The 14,306-nt window shown below is 60.1% G+C and overlaps 2 protein-coding genes across 2 annotated transcripts; both read right to left on the bottom strand.

The window, feature by feature from the left end:
* Positions 1 to 484: 484 nt before the first annotated feature.
* Positions 485 to 7,610, bottom strand: LAG3 (lymphocyte activating 3). The gene is made up of 8 exons (XM_022577420.3): positions 5,907 to 7,610; positions 5,455 to 5,602; positions 4,806 to 5,065; positions 3,886 to 4,149; positions 3,213 to 3,488; positions 1,460 to 1,702; positions 1,051 to 1,178; positions 485 to 778 (listed from the first exon to the last, which is right to left on the bottom strand). The coding sequence occupies exons 1-8, from the start codon at positions 5,962 to 5,964 to the stop codon at positions 674 to 676; spliced, it is 1,482 nt and encodes a 493-aa protein (XP_022433128.1). The 5' UTR covers positions 5,965 to 7,610; the 3' UTR covers positions 485 to 673.
* Positions 7,611 to 7,699: 89 nt separating this feature from the next.
* Positions 7,700 to 14,071, bottom strand: PTMS (parathymosin). Its single transcript, XM_022577433.3, has 6 exons — positions 14,036 to 14,071; positions 11,885 to 12,457; positions 8,868 to 8,939; positions 8,626 to 8,701; positions 8,424 to 8,485; positions 7,700 to 8,253 (listed from the first exon to the last, which is right to left on the bottom strand). The coding sequence occupies exons 1-6, from the start codon at positions 14,069 to 14,071 to the stop codon at positions 8,203 to 8,205; spliced, it is 870 nt and encodes a 289-aa protein (XP_022433141.2). The 3' UTR covers positions 7,700 to 8,202.
* Between the last annotated feature and the right edge of the window lie 235 nt (positions 14,072 to 14,306).

Genomic DNA, 14,306 nt, shown 5'->3' with positions numbered 1-14,306 from the left:
AGTCACAAAGGTAGAGCCAGCCCACGGGGCATCGGAGCTGCCTGGTCCCCGGTCCCCACACTGCTAATCTACCTCAGCCTGCCCTGTGACCTCCGGTGATGTGTGACAGACAGAGACCACTGGGTGGCAGTGTGCGCTCGCCCAGGGCTGCGGAACATAGGGGTGAGGCGGAGGCTGCCACCCAGAAAGGTTGCGAGACCCCATCTCGGGAGGACTCGACCCGGCAGGGCTGAGTGTGTGTGCGCGCGCCCGCGCTGCCGCCAGAGGGCCAAGGACAGTGCTGAGGTATGGCGTGCGTGGGGCGGGCCTGAGGGGCAAAATATAAAGGAAACTGGGCAGCCAGAGCAGCGTGAGCATAAGGACGGAGGAGACGGCTGGAGGGGTGAGGGGTGAGGGCTGCCCGGACCTTCAGGGAAACGACTCCCCAGGAGAAAGAAAGAGCAAGACAGACACCAGGAAGAAAGAATCACGAAGAAACCAGGAACGGAAAAGGGGAAGATGCACGACTGCCTGGGGAAAGTAGGTCAGAAGGCCAGGGTGTGAGAAGGGAGCCCCAGAGGCTGGGGAGAGGCAGAACCTTCCCTGGGCAAGAAGGGGCCAGACTCAGGCTTGCTGCTGACGGGGAGTTTATTTGCACTGAAGTGCGGAGATGCAGGGGCTGCCCGGCTCCAGCTCAGGGCTGCTTCAGCTGCGGCTGCGGCTCCGGATCCTCTGTCTTGCCCTGAGGCTGAGGTGGGTGAGTCCCATGCTCTAAGGCAGAGAATCTTCTTGGTCGCCGCTGTGGGAAGACAGACACGGAGGGTAGGAGGAAGAGGAGGGGGAAGGGAAAGGGAATAAGCTATTCCTTCCCAGGCCCCTCCCTGCCCATATGGTCCCAGGCCTTCCCTCAGCCCCTCCTTTGGTTCCTTCAGGCACAAGGGGTCCCTGGAGTGCAGAGGCTCATGGAGAGTGGGCTCTGAGGGCAAGTTCAGGGGTCAACCTTGCTCATCTACCTGAGGAAGGGGTGCCAGACAGCACACCGAGGACTGGGGAGGGGGGCTCCCGGCTCACCCGTCTTCTCCAAAGGTGAAAGCTAAAGGCTCCAGTCACCAACACGAGGAGGAAGAGGATCCCAAGGATGAGGAGAGGAAGGTGGCCTGTTTCCCAGGCCCCCGGGGCTCTCTCGGAACGTTGGGCACCTACAGAGAGAGGTCAGGATTGCAAGAGCCATAGGGTCATGGCCGGAAGGACACCTTGCCATACCCCCACATGTTACCGACAATGAGACCCAGAGAGTTTAAGGGACTCGTCCAGGGTCACTCAGCTAATTATTGGCAGAAGTGGGTCAGGCCTAGACAGGAGCTGGAGGTCAGCTCCCTGACTGGAGAGAAAGAGCGAGCGTGGTGTGGGGAGGAGGTCTGGAAGTGGGATGGAGGTGACTGGTCTGGAGTTGGGGCTATGGCGCTGTGGGGTCTCGGACCTGGGCGGGACAGCTCAGCGAGATATACGGCGGTCCTGAGAAGCCTCTGCCCCTGGTACAGACGGCACTGCCAGGGCTGAGAAAGGAGCCTGGCCTCCGGCATCAGCAGCCAGGGGCCTGCGGAGGTCCTGCGAGACCGCTCGTCCAGGGGGCTCCACACAAAGTGTTCTTGTCCAGATGCCGGAGTCACCTCACAAAGCAGTTTTCTCAGGTTGCCAGGTGATCCATGGGATTTGGGAGTCACTGAAAAAATTAAAGGGAAGAGATCTTTTGGGGCCCCGACCCCCTTACATGAAAGCCTAGGCCCGACTCCCAAGTCTCAATTGCCTTGACTCACCTGGGCTCTGATTGGGTGAGGTGGAGGGGAGGAGATCAGGGTCATGGCCACATTAATCTTATCAAGACAAAGCTCTGGTCAGATCACTCTGCTGCCCCCAAACTTTCCAGGCTCCCTACTGCCTTCGGGGGACGGCCCGAAGGATCACGTGACAAATATTTCAGATTCCTTTCCATGACTTTCTACTCAAACGCTCAGAACCGCCCCCCCCATCGTTCAGGTGAGTTGGCCTCCCGGAGACCTTGCACTTTTCCTGCTTCCATGCTGTGGCTCACATCTGTGTCCCCCAAATGCATTCTAGCCCCATTTCTGAATGTCTAGAGAACAGATCAACCGATCTAGGGACAGAGCATCTCGAAGCTGTGCGGTGGGGATGGGCAGGAGGAGAAAATTGATGAATGACCTGGAGCTGAGCATGGTGTACAGGCCCCTGAAGGTTTGCTGGCACAGACACCTGAGTTTAGCCCCAAGTTTAGCACTTCCCAGCTCTGTGACTTCGGGAAGGTTCCTTCTCTGTAAAACAGGGACAACAATCTCTCTCCCATTGAGGTGTCATGCAGATAGCTTGGAAAACTGACCCGACAGTTGACCCTCAAGAAGACCTTGGACAGAAAGAACTGGTAGGCTGTGGTAACTGACTGGGAAGGAGGAAGTTGAGGATGAGTGGCGCACGAGTGGCTGACGGGAAGGTGACTTAGCAAGAGGATTGGGTGCGAGGAAAAGATGGGGCTCAGAGTGAGGCTGAGGTGTGGATACCGTATCTATGTAGAGATACCTGGGAAGCAGGTGGAAATCCAGCACTGGTCTTCAGGAGATGTGTTGTTGGCAGACTCATTTATTCATTCAACCAATACACATTATTAACTGCCTACTCTGTGGTGCTATTCAGTGGCATAAGTGAGTACGGCAGACACAACCAAGCGGTGATAGTTACCGATCAATCAACACATACCTTCTGAGTTTGTTTGGTTTTTTTTTCTATGTTTGTTTTATACTGTCTTGAAAAGCCCTCGCTCAGTAAATATTTGCTGACTAAGGGACGGATTTATTAATTCCTCCCCAATCCAGGCCACTTCCTGCAACTTTAACCCAGGCCCTGGCTCCAAAGTGGACACGGATTCTTGAACTATATTCCACTTCTCTTGAACCATTCAAATTTTGCCACCTCTCCTTCTAACTTCTCTGACCCTCCCCCCAATTCAGAGCAGGGGAGTCCCTTACGGAAGAGTGGAACATTCATCCAGTGACTCAGGGGAGGTTTTCAGTTTCTGTTCGTTATATGGGGGCGAGAAAACAGGAGGCCACAAGGGGCATCCCCCTGCAACTTGTGCCCAGTGGCCTGGCATCATGAGGCGGACTTGCCCAGTCTTTGCCCAGCTAGCCTTCCCTTCCTGTCCTTTCCCACATGGGGCTGACCTGTGATGACTGCCAAAGTGACAGTGGCACTGAGCTGCTGCCCCTGCAGGTGGATGCCACAGGTGTAGGTCCCAGCCTGGGCCTGGCCCACAGCCTCTAGTAGAAGGGTAAAATTGCCATGGTCTCCAGCCACCAGGAGGTCGGGGCCTCCCCCAGGAGGGGTCCATGTGGCAGTGAGGGAAGACTGGGTCTCCACACCCGGAGGCAGGTGGCAGGGCAGCTCCACCCTGGAACCAGCTCCAGCGTATACTGTCAGAGGGACTGGGGGCTCCAGGCCTGCAAAGAAAAGGGAACCCCAAGTTACAAAGGGGCTGGAGCGCTAGGTCTGCAGGGAAGGGAGGAGGAAGGGTGAAGGAGGTGGTCCAGCTCTGAAGAGTGCTAAGGAGCAGAATAAGGTGGATGAACTGTGGATGCTCAGAACCCCCGAATGTGCGTGGGCCAATAGGAGACCAAAGGGTGGCAAGTTAGGCTGGATGACCAAGGGAAAAGCTAGAAGGGAAAAGCCACTGAAAGACTGCAAAGAGAAAGAGAAAGGACTGGGACAGTGAGGCCCAGAGCAATCACAGGTGCCATCAGCTTGGTTTGGGGGCTCATAAGCCCAGGGGAGGTGACGGGGGGAAGGGGGGGCAGGAAGGGATTGTGGTCAAGTGTGAACGCAGACTGGAGGAGTTACCCAGAACAGTGAGGCTGTACGTGGTGGAGACGTTGAAGCCATCTCTGTAGGTGAGGGTGCAGCCCCAGGTCCCGGAGTCCAAGGGGCTGACATGGGGCAGGAAGAGGAAGTTTCCGGCTAAGAGGTGATGGGGGGACTCCTGAATGGGGACTCTGCCTGGGTCCCGGAACCAGTGCACAGAGGCCGGGAGATCAGGGCGGCTGAAGGAACAGTTCAAAATGACGGAACTGGAGGTCCACAGAGACCCGAGGGGGCTGGCAGTCACTGCGCAAGGACAGAGAAGGTTGATCAGGCCCACTTTCCCAACACATCGGGCCAGCTAAGCTGGAAGCTCCTGGAAACAGGCACCTGGCTGTAGATCTCTTTGTCTTCTCTCTCCCAACCGTCCTCCCACCCACCCAGCCCAGGGCCTGGCCCCTGGAGGTGCTTCAAATGCATACCCAAGAGTCCCCTGCCTACTTCCCCTGCCCCCTGCCTCCAGTTCACTGGGCTTGGTCTACGCTTCCCCTTCTCCAGGCCTTGCTTTAGGATCCCCACTAAGGCCACCCTGAGCTACAGACTACAGATATCTCAACGGAGTCACTCCAGCCCCGCGCTCCCCCATCGAAGGGGTGCATCCCCTCCTCCACCCTGGCACTCCCGCTGTGGGTCGGGGAAGGGGAGCTCGAGGGGTGATACGATCTGTCCACCGGGCCCTCCCTACACACACGTGCTTCTCCGGGGGCACCTTCCACCCCGCAGGCAGGCTCGCCGGCCCCTTCCGCCCCTCTGTTCGGGGCTCTCCGGCAGGGCCTGGGGCGCATCCTTAGAAGCACAGCCAGCCTCTGCGCAGCCCTTCCTGCCTCCGGGGCGGCGGGATATGGGGCGCCCTCCTCCTAGCCCCGCTCCCCCCTCCGTCCCCCCCGCCCCGCCACACCTACCCGCCGCCTGGCCCACGCGCAGACGGAGGCGGCAGGCGAGAGCGCGGTCCCCGAGGCGCAGAGCGGCGTGGTACTCGCCGGCGTCGGCGCGTCGGGCCGGGCGCAGCCACAGCGAGAAGTCCCCGCGCTGGAGGCCGCGCTCATCCAGCTGCACGCGGGGCTGCAGGGGCGGCCTCCCGACGCGCAGGCCTCCGGGAGCCAGCCTAAGCACCGTGTAGCGGCGGGGCCCCGGGCCCCGCGGGGAGAGCGCCGCGGGCTCACTGGGCGGGAGAGAGATGGGACTGAGAAATGCGAGGGGAAGAAACCCCGGGGAAGAGGCCGTCCAACCACACTTTGAGGATGAGGAAGCCCACCCAAAGGGAAGATCTCTGGACTGCTAACCGTCCCGTCCCCCGCTCCGGTTGGCCAGCACCATCCACTACCGGAGAGAGGCAGGCGTGCTGGGGGACGCAGGTGTGAGGGGGGCAGGCTGCGGAGGAAGGGCGGGGAGGGGGGCGGTGGGCGGCAGGGGAGGCTGAGCCACTGGCTTCAGAGGGACTGACAGCTCGGGGGGGAAAACACAGAGGGCTGGCTTGGGCCCGGGACTGGAAGTCTGCACGCCTTTACTGCTGGAGCTGGGGGTCTTGTTGCTGCAGTCTGGGGTGCCTACCTGTCTGGTAGATGCTGCCAAGTGACTTGTCTTGTTCGCAGAAGGCTGAGCTCCTGGAGGGGGATTGTGGGGCTGCAGGGGAGCTGGGCAGTAGCCCCCTCCTGGGCCCACACCACTGGGACCTCTGCCCCAGGGTCTGGAGCCTCCACTGGGGAGGAAAAGAGAGGCCAAGGGGAGGGGCCATGAGCCAAAAGACTTCAAAGCAGAGAAGGAGCCTCAGTGTTTTCTGAGGGAGAAACAGGGCTGAGGGAGACCTTGGGTTTCTGCCCCTTCCCTGCCAAGCGGGAGACCTAAGAGAGGCTTTGGGGGCTGAAGGACTGCCCCAAGAAAGGCGTTAGAAGAATCCACCCAATCTAAGGGCCTTGGCATCTGTGTGGTCATCGAGAAATCCCTCCTCACCCCCTACTGTGGGTCTGGAGGTCAACCCTCCCAGAGGGTGGTCCCCACCTTACCTGCAGCTGCCCACAGCAGTTGCAGAAGCAGCCAGACCGGGAACCGAGCCTCCCGCATCTCCTCTGAGCCCTGGGCCACACAGCCCTCCAAAGGGAAGAGGTCAGAAAGTGGGGAAGGACTGATGTTCAAAAGAGGGGTTCTGCAAAGAGGGTGTTGGAGAAAGAGAATCTAGAAAAAGAGGAATGGAGGCCTGGAGAGAGAGGGAGGAACCAACGACCAGGGGCTGGAATCTAGAGGAAAGCCCAGCAGATCGGGCAGCCGGAGGGTGCGGTCAGGGATGGGGTGGGGGTCCCGGGGGATGGGGCAGGGTGCTGGCAGAGAGCAGAGTGGAGGTAAGGTGGCTGTCTTGAGCTAGAGGCCCTTCTGCTGCTCCCAGGGCCCTGGCCCCTGTCCTTCTGTCTTCCCTCCACCTTTCGCACTTCCCCTCCCCGTTGCCCCCCCCCCAGCACCCCAGGGCTCACGGTTTCGCTTCGCAGTGGAAAGTCTGAGGGGGCTGATTCCCAGCAGCATTACCTCCACCCCTGTGATGGCGCTCCCCTTGTTTATTTCCTCAGTCCTGGGTGTCCCCACCACCCTCTCCACTCCTCCCCCACCCTCCTGACTGTTCTCTTTCCTGAGGAACTTCTGCCCTTCTCTTCTGCCTTGAACTACCCACTTGCCCATCTCTGAGCTGCCTCCCGAGGCCCCAGTCATACTTTCTTGGCAAGTTCTTTCCTTGGTACTCATCCCCTCCCTTATTCCCTTACCTTCCCAGAACTTCATTACCCTCGTCTACCTGTCTCCCCACCCATCCAATGACTCCCAGAAGCTCTGTTGTACCCTAAGAGATGGTAGGTCTGAAGAGGGGCACCCCACACACAGGGAGAAGAATAGCTACACTGTATTGTACCTTCATTATGTGCTGGGCATCGTAGTGGGCACTTTGTGTACAGTAACCCATGAAATCTAATATTATCCCCCATTGCACACATGAGGAAACTGAGGCAGGCTCAGAGATTAAAGGTCAGGTAGGGAGTGTGAAGACAAAAGCTGTGTGTGTGTGTGTGTGTGTGTGTGACCCTGACCCCGGGTGAGTTACAGGTGTCTTCTCATCTTTGGGGATGAATGGTATCAATGAATCACACACACCCCCTACAGCTCAGACCTCTGTGTAATCACCAGGCTCTCCCAATCCAGAGGCTCTGAACCAGGAGAGGGCAAGGGTGATACGGAAAAATGCAGACATCTTGCAGCAGGGATCCTGCCTCGGGAAAACCTGAGGCAGGACTAGGGAAGGAAGGCTGAGGCCAGAGGGGAACTCCTCCCCACGCCACCCAGCCTGCGGAGCCAGAACTTGCATTAGGCCTGGAGCCGCAAGAGGTCCTGGAGTTCTCCCTGCTTGATCAGGAAGGAGCTCACTGCTCAGTGCCAGGCAACTCTCACTCCATCCAAAGAGGCTGAGACCCAGGTCTCCTGCCCTCTCCCGCTTCAGGGGCGGGACTTCCTGTTTCGGAGGCTGTTTCTTTGCCTGGTTCAGCACAGTAGGGCTGGTAGCTCTCCACCGGGCTCAGCAGGGAAGGGTGTGTGTATGGCTGGGAGGAACATCCCCAAGAATCCAAAACCAAGACGCGAGTCAGCTCTCAAAGACACCGCCCCCCCCCACCCCGTCCACCCGGAGCGCTGCTGCTCTTGTCTTCTCCCGGGGTGGGTGGTAGGAGGGTGCCGCTGGCCCATTTTTTATAGAGGGGAGGGGTCCTGATAGAATGTGCCATTGGCCACCCTCCTCGCTCTGCCCGGGTAAGCAGGAGACAGGTTAAAAACAGAAGCGCGACCGTTTCTTTATTAAATTATACAAAAAGGGGAGGGGAGGGGGGCAGCTGTGGGGCTCGGCCCCAACCCTGTTCCCACCCCGGCCTGGCGCTGTCTGAGAGAAGGGGATCTGAGGGAGACCCAGGGATCAGGCAGGGTAGGGATGGGCAGGATGTGAGGCTGGGATGCAGAGGTTAGGAAGGAGAGGCTCCCAGAGGAGGGTGGGGTTGGCTGCGGGGATGGAGGAAAAGGAGGGAGAGGGAGGGGGCCACTGGGGACCAGCTGGGGAGCTCAGAGGGAGCAGGTCAGGAGGTGGAAGACGGCAGTGAGGATGGAGGGGGCAGCGTGTGGAGGGGCGGCATGAGAAGGCTGGGGAGAGGGAGGGCGGCAGCTCTGGCGCGGGGCCCAGAGCAGGGAACCAGGTGAAGAGCGGCTGTGCTCGGCTGTCCCTACCCTCACCTCCAGGCCCCCGAGGGGCCTCCCACCCCCAGCCCACTGGCGCGGGGCTCATGCCGACGCCCCATTTTCTGTCTTCTGCCGCTTGGGATCCGCTTCATCCTGTGGAGAGGGAAAGAGCTGCGGTAGCCGTCACCTGGGAGAGGGACCGCCCTCTGTGCTGCTCCAGCTCCAGCCCCCGCCCTGCACCACCGGGATCTAGGTCCAAATCCAAAGGGCTCCCGGCCCTGCTGCATCCCTGACAGCCCCTCAGCCCACAACCCAGCCCAAACCTCCTCTTCGGCAGCTCTCTTCAGCGCGGGCCCTTCGTCCTCATCTTCTTCTTCTTCCTCATCTGAGGAGCCAGAAATGGGTCATTGGGGAAGGGCTGGAAGCTCCAGCAGAGACCCCCTGTGGCGGCCCTCAGCCCTGCTTCAGCTCTTCAAACCCACCCTGACGGTTCCTCTGAGCCCAGCCTTCCCTGCCCCTCCCCACCTTCCTCGTCTCCTTCATCCTCCTCCTCGCCGTCCTCGGCGGTCTCTTCTTCCTCCTCAGCTCCGTTCTCCTCCTCCTGCGGACAGGAGAGGGAGGTGTCAGGATGGCCCTGTGCCTCCACCCACCGTCCCCGCCAAGGGTAAGGGGCCTGAGGGCGGGGTGGCGAGGATGGGAGGGGTCGGGGAAAGGCGGGGCCCCAGGAAGGGAGCTGGGGGCACGGTGGGCAGGTGACCCCTCCGCACCTCCACCACTTCTTTCTTTCGCTCTTTCCGGCTTGCCTTCTCCTCCACCTTCTCTTTCTTCTCCTTTAGGTCCTGCAAGAGAGAGACAGGTCACCTTCCTCTCACCACAAACGATCTGCAGCCCTTAAGTCCCTCCAGGCCCGGTTCTCCCTCTGCAGTGACTTTAGAGGAGTGGGAGATGGAGAAAGTGGGCGGTGCAGCTTAGAGACTGAACAGAGGTCCTAGGGTCCTCACAGCCACAGAGGGGCTGAGACCAGACACCTTCCCCAAGACTCGAGGGAGGAGAAAAGTGATGAAGCCCGGGAAGAGGCAGCCAAGGTAAGCGCTCATCACCCCCACCAAGTTCTGCCCAACCTCACCGGCTGAAGAGTTCAGCTCAGCAAAGCAAATCCCCTCCATCTGCTCGCAGCCCTGATGCCCCACCCCCTCTGGAGGTCCCTCCTTCGCCTGCCCCCTCCCTCTGCCGGCCCTGCTCTGCCTTTTGTCTACCTCTGGGGCCTTTTCCTGAGTACTCTCTCCTGGGCATCCCTCCCAGCTTCCCTCTCAGCTGCGAAAGCCTTTGTTTCTGCCTTTGTGCCCCCCTAATCCTCAGGCTCGTACCTGGCCCAACGCTACAGGAATAGGAAGAGACCCTTTAGCACGACTCCCGGTGCCCCCTCTCACTTCTGCCCACTCCTGCCCCCAGGCAGTGCAGGTGGCTTCCTCCTCCTGACCACCCATGGTGCGTGCACCAGCACGGTGTGGGCCCTGGTGTGGTGTGTGCACTGGTGTGGCAGAAGGGTAGGAGTCACCGTTGCCAGGGGGGATGTAGGGGAAGTAGGGTAAGGGAAACGTGGAAGGGAAAGACTCTGGGACCTGGCAGACGAAGAGACAGACAAGGTCTGTGTGGGCGGGATGGGAAAGTAGAGGGGAAGGTCCCTGTGTAGAGTCCCCTCCCTCCACACGGCCCCTCTGTCCTTCCCAAGACTCCAGCAGGCACACCTTTGATGTCTTGTCCTGATGTGATGTGGCCCAGGGAGGTGCTCACAAGAGTCCCCTCTCTCGGGACACCACACCGGCCCTTCCAATTGAGATTCCAGTCCTCTCTCTACCCCACCCCTTGGCAGGCACTGTGGTGTCTCTGTGTGATCGGATCGGATCTGGTGTTGGTGTGCAACTCTGTGTATCCGATTCCATGGGGATGGAAGTTTTCTGGGTGAGTAGATCACCCTGGGAGGGTGTGTCCTTTCTGGAACAGGGTTGGGACAGGAGAGAGGTTTGGTGCTGGGTGGTTGGCCTGGAGGGACGCTCAATTCCCTTCTCCCTTTATGGGGAGCGCAAAACGCTTGCCCCTCTCACTCCAGCTAGGTTTCTTCATGCCACTTCGCTGTCCTCATTTCTCTGCCACATGGTCGGTATGGCATTTCTACTACCTGGTGGGCTTTCCCCTACATCCTGGGCCTGGAGAGCCAGGGGATCGTCAGCTTCTCTCTGGGGGCCCCAGCACCAGGTCTGCACGGCCCTGGCCTGAGTTTCTCATCGGGGCTGATGGAGGAAAGGAGAGTGAGTGCCAGGGAGGGAGGGAGTCTACCAGAGGCCAAAGTCCAAGGGGCCGGGCCCTCTCCTCCCCTGTCTGGTCCTGTCCTTCTGGTCACTGTCCTTCCATGATCCCTTTTCCAGGAGGGTATGTGACCTAGGTCTTGTGCTAGGCAGCTCTCTGGCCTCATTTACTCAACATGGGCACACACACTGACACAGGCTGACACTGATTCACACGCACAGCTACAGAGGGGCGCCCACGCGATCCGGAGACACATGGCCCGGTGTTTGGGCATGCTGGCATACACTCTTGAGACAGCACAAGTGCCGAGCCACTCGGCACTCACAAAGCAGCCACACGGTTCCAGAACAGCTACGTCTCCACACGCACACATGTAACTGACACGGGCAGTCCCACACACTCGCTGGATTTCAGACATACAAAGACACCTACTCAGTGAAGTCACATGCCACCGCACAGCCCACCGGAGGGCCGCTCAGCACACCTTGTCAGATCTCACACGGAGTCCCTGTCTCCCACTGCCTCGAATCCCATTGGTTCCCCCTTTCACTTCACCGGCCTCCAGGAGACCTCTGTGACCTCCTCAGCAATCACCCCCCCACCCAAGGTCGGGCTCCCAGCCCCCAAACCCTGGCCGAATTAATTTCCCCAAGCGACACTCAGCAGGTTCCCTAGGGAAATTAGAGAAAGGCTGGAAGAGAGGCAAGGCCGAAGGGATGGGGCCAGGGAGGGAGCTGACGGGAGCAAGGGCAGCGCGATGCAATGCCATGCAATGCTGGGCCCCAGGTTTTTCGAAGGCTGTTCCCGACCCCCTTCTGGTTTTTAGGAATTCAAGATTCTTTAAGCGTGGGGGGAGACGCTGGAGAAGGGCTATGCAGACTAAGAGAGCTGAAGGCCAGTGGACGAAGGAGTGGATTCAGATGGAAGGAAAGGAGGGAAGGAGAAAACAGACAGAGGCAGTAGCTGTCGGAGGAGAGAAGCAAGAGTCGGTTGGGCCTCGAGGGGAGGGGCCGAGAGGAACAGCCTCCCTGGAGAGTCCTGTTTACACCGGAGGCTCTCAAACCGCTTAGCGGAGGAAAGGTGAGGTCAGACTGGAAGGGAAGACAGGGGACGGGGCGCCGGAGAGGGGCGCGGGGGAGGGGGCAGGGTAGATAAGACGCGCAGAGCTCCGACGGTCACCGGCCGGGGTGGAGGCGCGCGAGCCGGGGCCGGAGAGGGGTGGGGACGGCGCGGGGCCGGAGCGGCCAGGCCGGGAGCCGGGCGCACGGCTCTCGGGAAGCTAGAGGGCGCTGGCGCGAGCCGCGCGGAGCGGGGCAGGCAGCGCCAGGCTGGGGCGCGGGGGGAGGGCGGAGCGGGGTCCACCGGGACCCTGCACCCGGGCAAGCAGTTTGCGGCCGTCGGGGGCGACCTGGGGCGCACGACTGCGCGGAGCCCGGGGGGCGTGCGGAGGCCGGGCCGCCGCCGGCCCCGCCCGTACCTTGGCGCTCAACTCGGCCGCTGCCTCCACGCTCTTCTCCGACATGGTGCCGGGGCCGGGGCCGGGGCTGGCGGGGAGTCGGGGTCCCGGGGCCGGGACGGAAGGGCCCTGGACGGCGGAGGGTGGCCGCGGCCGGAACCTGGCGCGGTGGCGGCGGCGGCGGCGACAGCGGCAGCGGCGGCCGCTCGGCAAGCTGGGGCTCAGGAAGAGGCGGCAGAGGCGCGCGGGGTGGGGCGGGGGTGGGTCTGGAGCGGAGACCCGCAGGGCTGCGGCCGTCCGGAGGGCGGGCGGAAGGGCGGTGCGGGCGGTGGCCGGCGCGCTCCGGCCGCGGTCGCTCGGTCCTCGGCTCGCCGCCCCCACACCCGCAGAGCTGCCGCCGACCAGCCGCTGCCGCCCCCGGCCAGGGAACCCGCTTATAAAGCGGCGCTGCCCGACGGGAGGGGCTTCCCAGGGGTGGGGCAGGCGGGAGCGGGGAGGAGAAGAGAGGGGAGGAGGATGAAAGCGGAGGTTGGAGAGGTGGGGATAGGAGGATGAAAGCGAGGGGAGGGAGCGCGCGAGAGGCGAGAGGGAGGACTACACCAGGAGGGGGAAATGGAGAGACTACGGTCGCGGCGAGAGGAGTGGGGCGAGGAGGTGGGAAGGGGTGGGGTTCCTGCGGGGAGGTACCTCTCCGAATCCCGACCTACTGCCGGCGAATGTGGAGTGTGTCTTTTGGGGGCGGGCTGGAGGGATGGCCTGGATCCTACAGACACCCCACCAATAGCCTCGAGATTTTTGCCAAGGGGTGGGGTGGGGGGGAAGCAGATGGAAAGGCCGGGCAGGTATTAGAGAAACCAAAAGCTTAAAGAGGAGGAAGAGGGCGGAAGCTACTTCCACATCTCGCTGGATTTCCCCTCTCCTGCGGCATCTACGTTCCCTGGGTGGCCTTGGGAGGGGTTGAGAGAGCAGAAAGGGCCGCCCACCCTTCGTCCTGCCCTAGGCTGACTTTTGTGACCCCTGCTGGGTTCCTCCCTTCCGGGCTCTCGCTTGTGATCTGAGGGGAGTCAGAGGCCTTCCAATCTCCTTTCCCCTTTTCCATCTTCGACCCTTCTTCTTTGCCCATCCCACCTCACTTTTCTTTGCCTGGTCCTTCTATCTTCACCCCTCCTCATCCATTTCTGTCTCACAACTCTCTTCTTCTGTCGCCCCTTCTCCACTTCTCACTTGCCCTCTTCTACCTTCCATCTCTCCACTTCTCACTTGCCCTCTTCTACCGTCCATCTCTGCCTTCCCTCTCTCTCCAGACAACACTGTTCTTGTCTCATCTGAGTCTGTCACCCGGCCCTATATCCTTAGCTGATTTTCCTCAACTCCTCTTCATGTCCTTATTACCCACATTTTCCCTCTCTTGGTCTTTCTCTTTCCTCTGCTGCCATCTTCCCCAGCCTTCCTGGATGATATCTGCTTCCTTTGCAGGGGGTTCCAGCCCACACTGTTCCACACACCCTCAGCTCCTCTCCTTCAGTCTCAGTATCTTTGGGTCATTTTGAGAAGCTTGGGGTTTCAGGAGGGGACAAGAGGCCTGGGGTGTGTAGCAAAGGTCAGGAAGGTGGATGGGATGGAAGGCTAGGGTTTGGAAAAATGTATCTTTGGTGTATGTGCACTCCTGTATTTGTCTATCATTAGTCTTCATCTTTTTATCATTTTCATTTTCTTTATAAAAAAAAGACATAACTGACCAATCATCACCATTTAGTCTTTCAGTGCTTAAATACCCCATCTTTTGGTCCCTTGGTGTCCACACCTCCTAATTTCTCTTTCGACTCTTCTATCAGTTTCTCAGTCTCTGTCTCCTCAGAAATCTTGGAGCCCCACCCAGGTTTCTCCTTGCCGACTTCTGTCCATCTTTCTCTGAGATCTTTCCATCTCTGTCTCTGTTTCTCTTGACATACTCGCTGATGTCTTTAGCGATCTCTGACCCTCTCTATCTCTGTACTCTCTTGCTTCATTTATCTCCCTCTCCCCCCTCCTCCCCCTTCCCCCCCCCCAGTCTCCCTGTCTCGCTCCCTCCCCGTCAGTCTCTTTCCTCTCCCTCCCACCCTCCTTTCCTCTTCCCCCCTTCTCCACCTAGCAGCCCCGCCTGCTGTCTCGGACACCCTGCTGGGCTCTTACCCTGTTGCCCTGGTAACCGCCCCCCACTCCGGTCATCTCCACTCCCCTCCCCCCCTCCAATCACCGCCACCAACAACCTCCATCCACCTTCCTCCTATTTTTCCTGAGAGCCAATAGAAACTCTGTTGCCAGGTGGAATGCTCATTTGAATCAGCCAATCCAGGAGCCTAACTGCTTGCCCTGCCTTATATGGGGATTTGAGGAGGGCCACTCCCCCCACTCCAGCCCCACAGGGGACCAGCCCCTCCACTGTCCTTTATCCCCGCCCTGG

The sequence above is a fragment of the Delphinapterus leucas genome, chromosome 11 (assembly GCF_059928025.1).
Source record: "Delphinapterus leucas isolate spDelLeu-1000000601 "Yukka" chromosome 11, BTC_Dleu_Yukka2, whole genome shotgun sequence".
Classification (NCBI taxonomy): Eukaryota; Metazoa; Chordata; class Mammalia; order Artiodactyla; family Monodontidae; genus Delphinapterus; species Delphinapterus leucas.
Note: the sequence above shows the minus strand (reverse complement) of the source record. Positions and strands in the feature narration are given on the sequence as shown.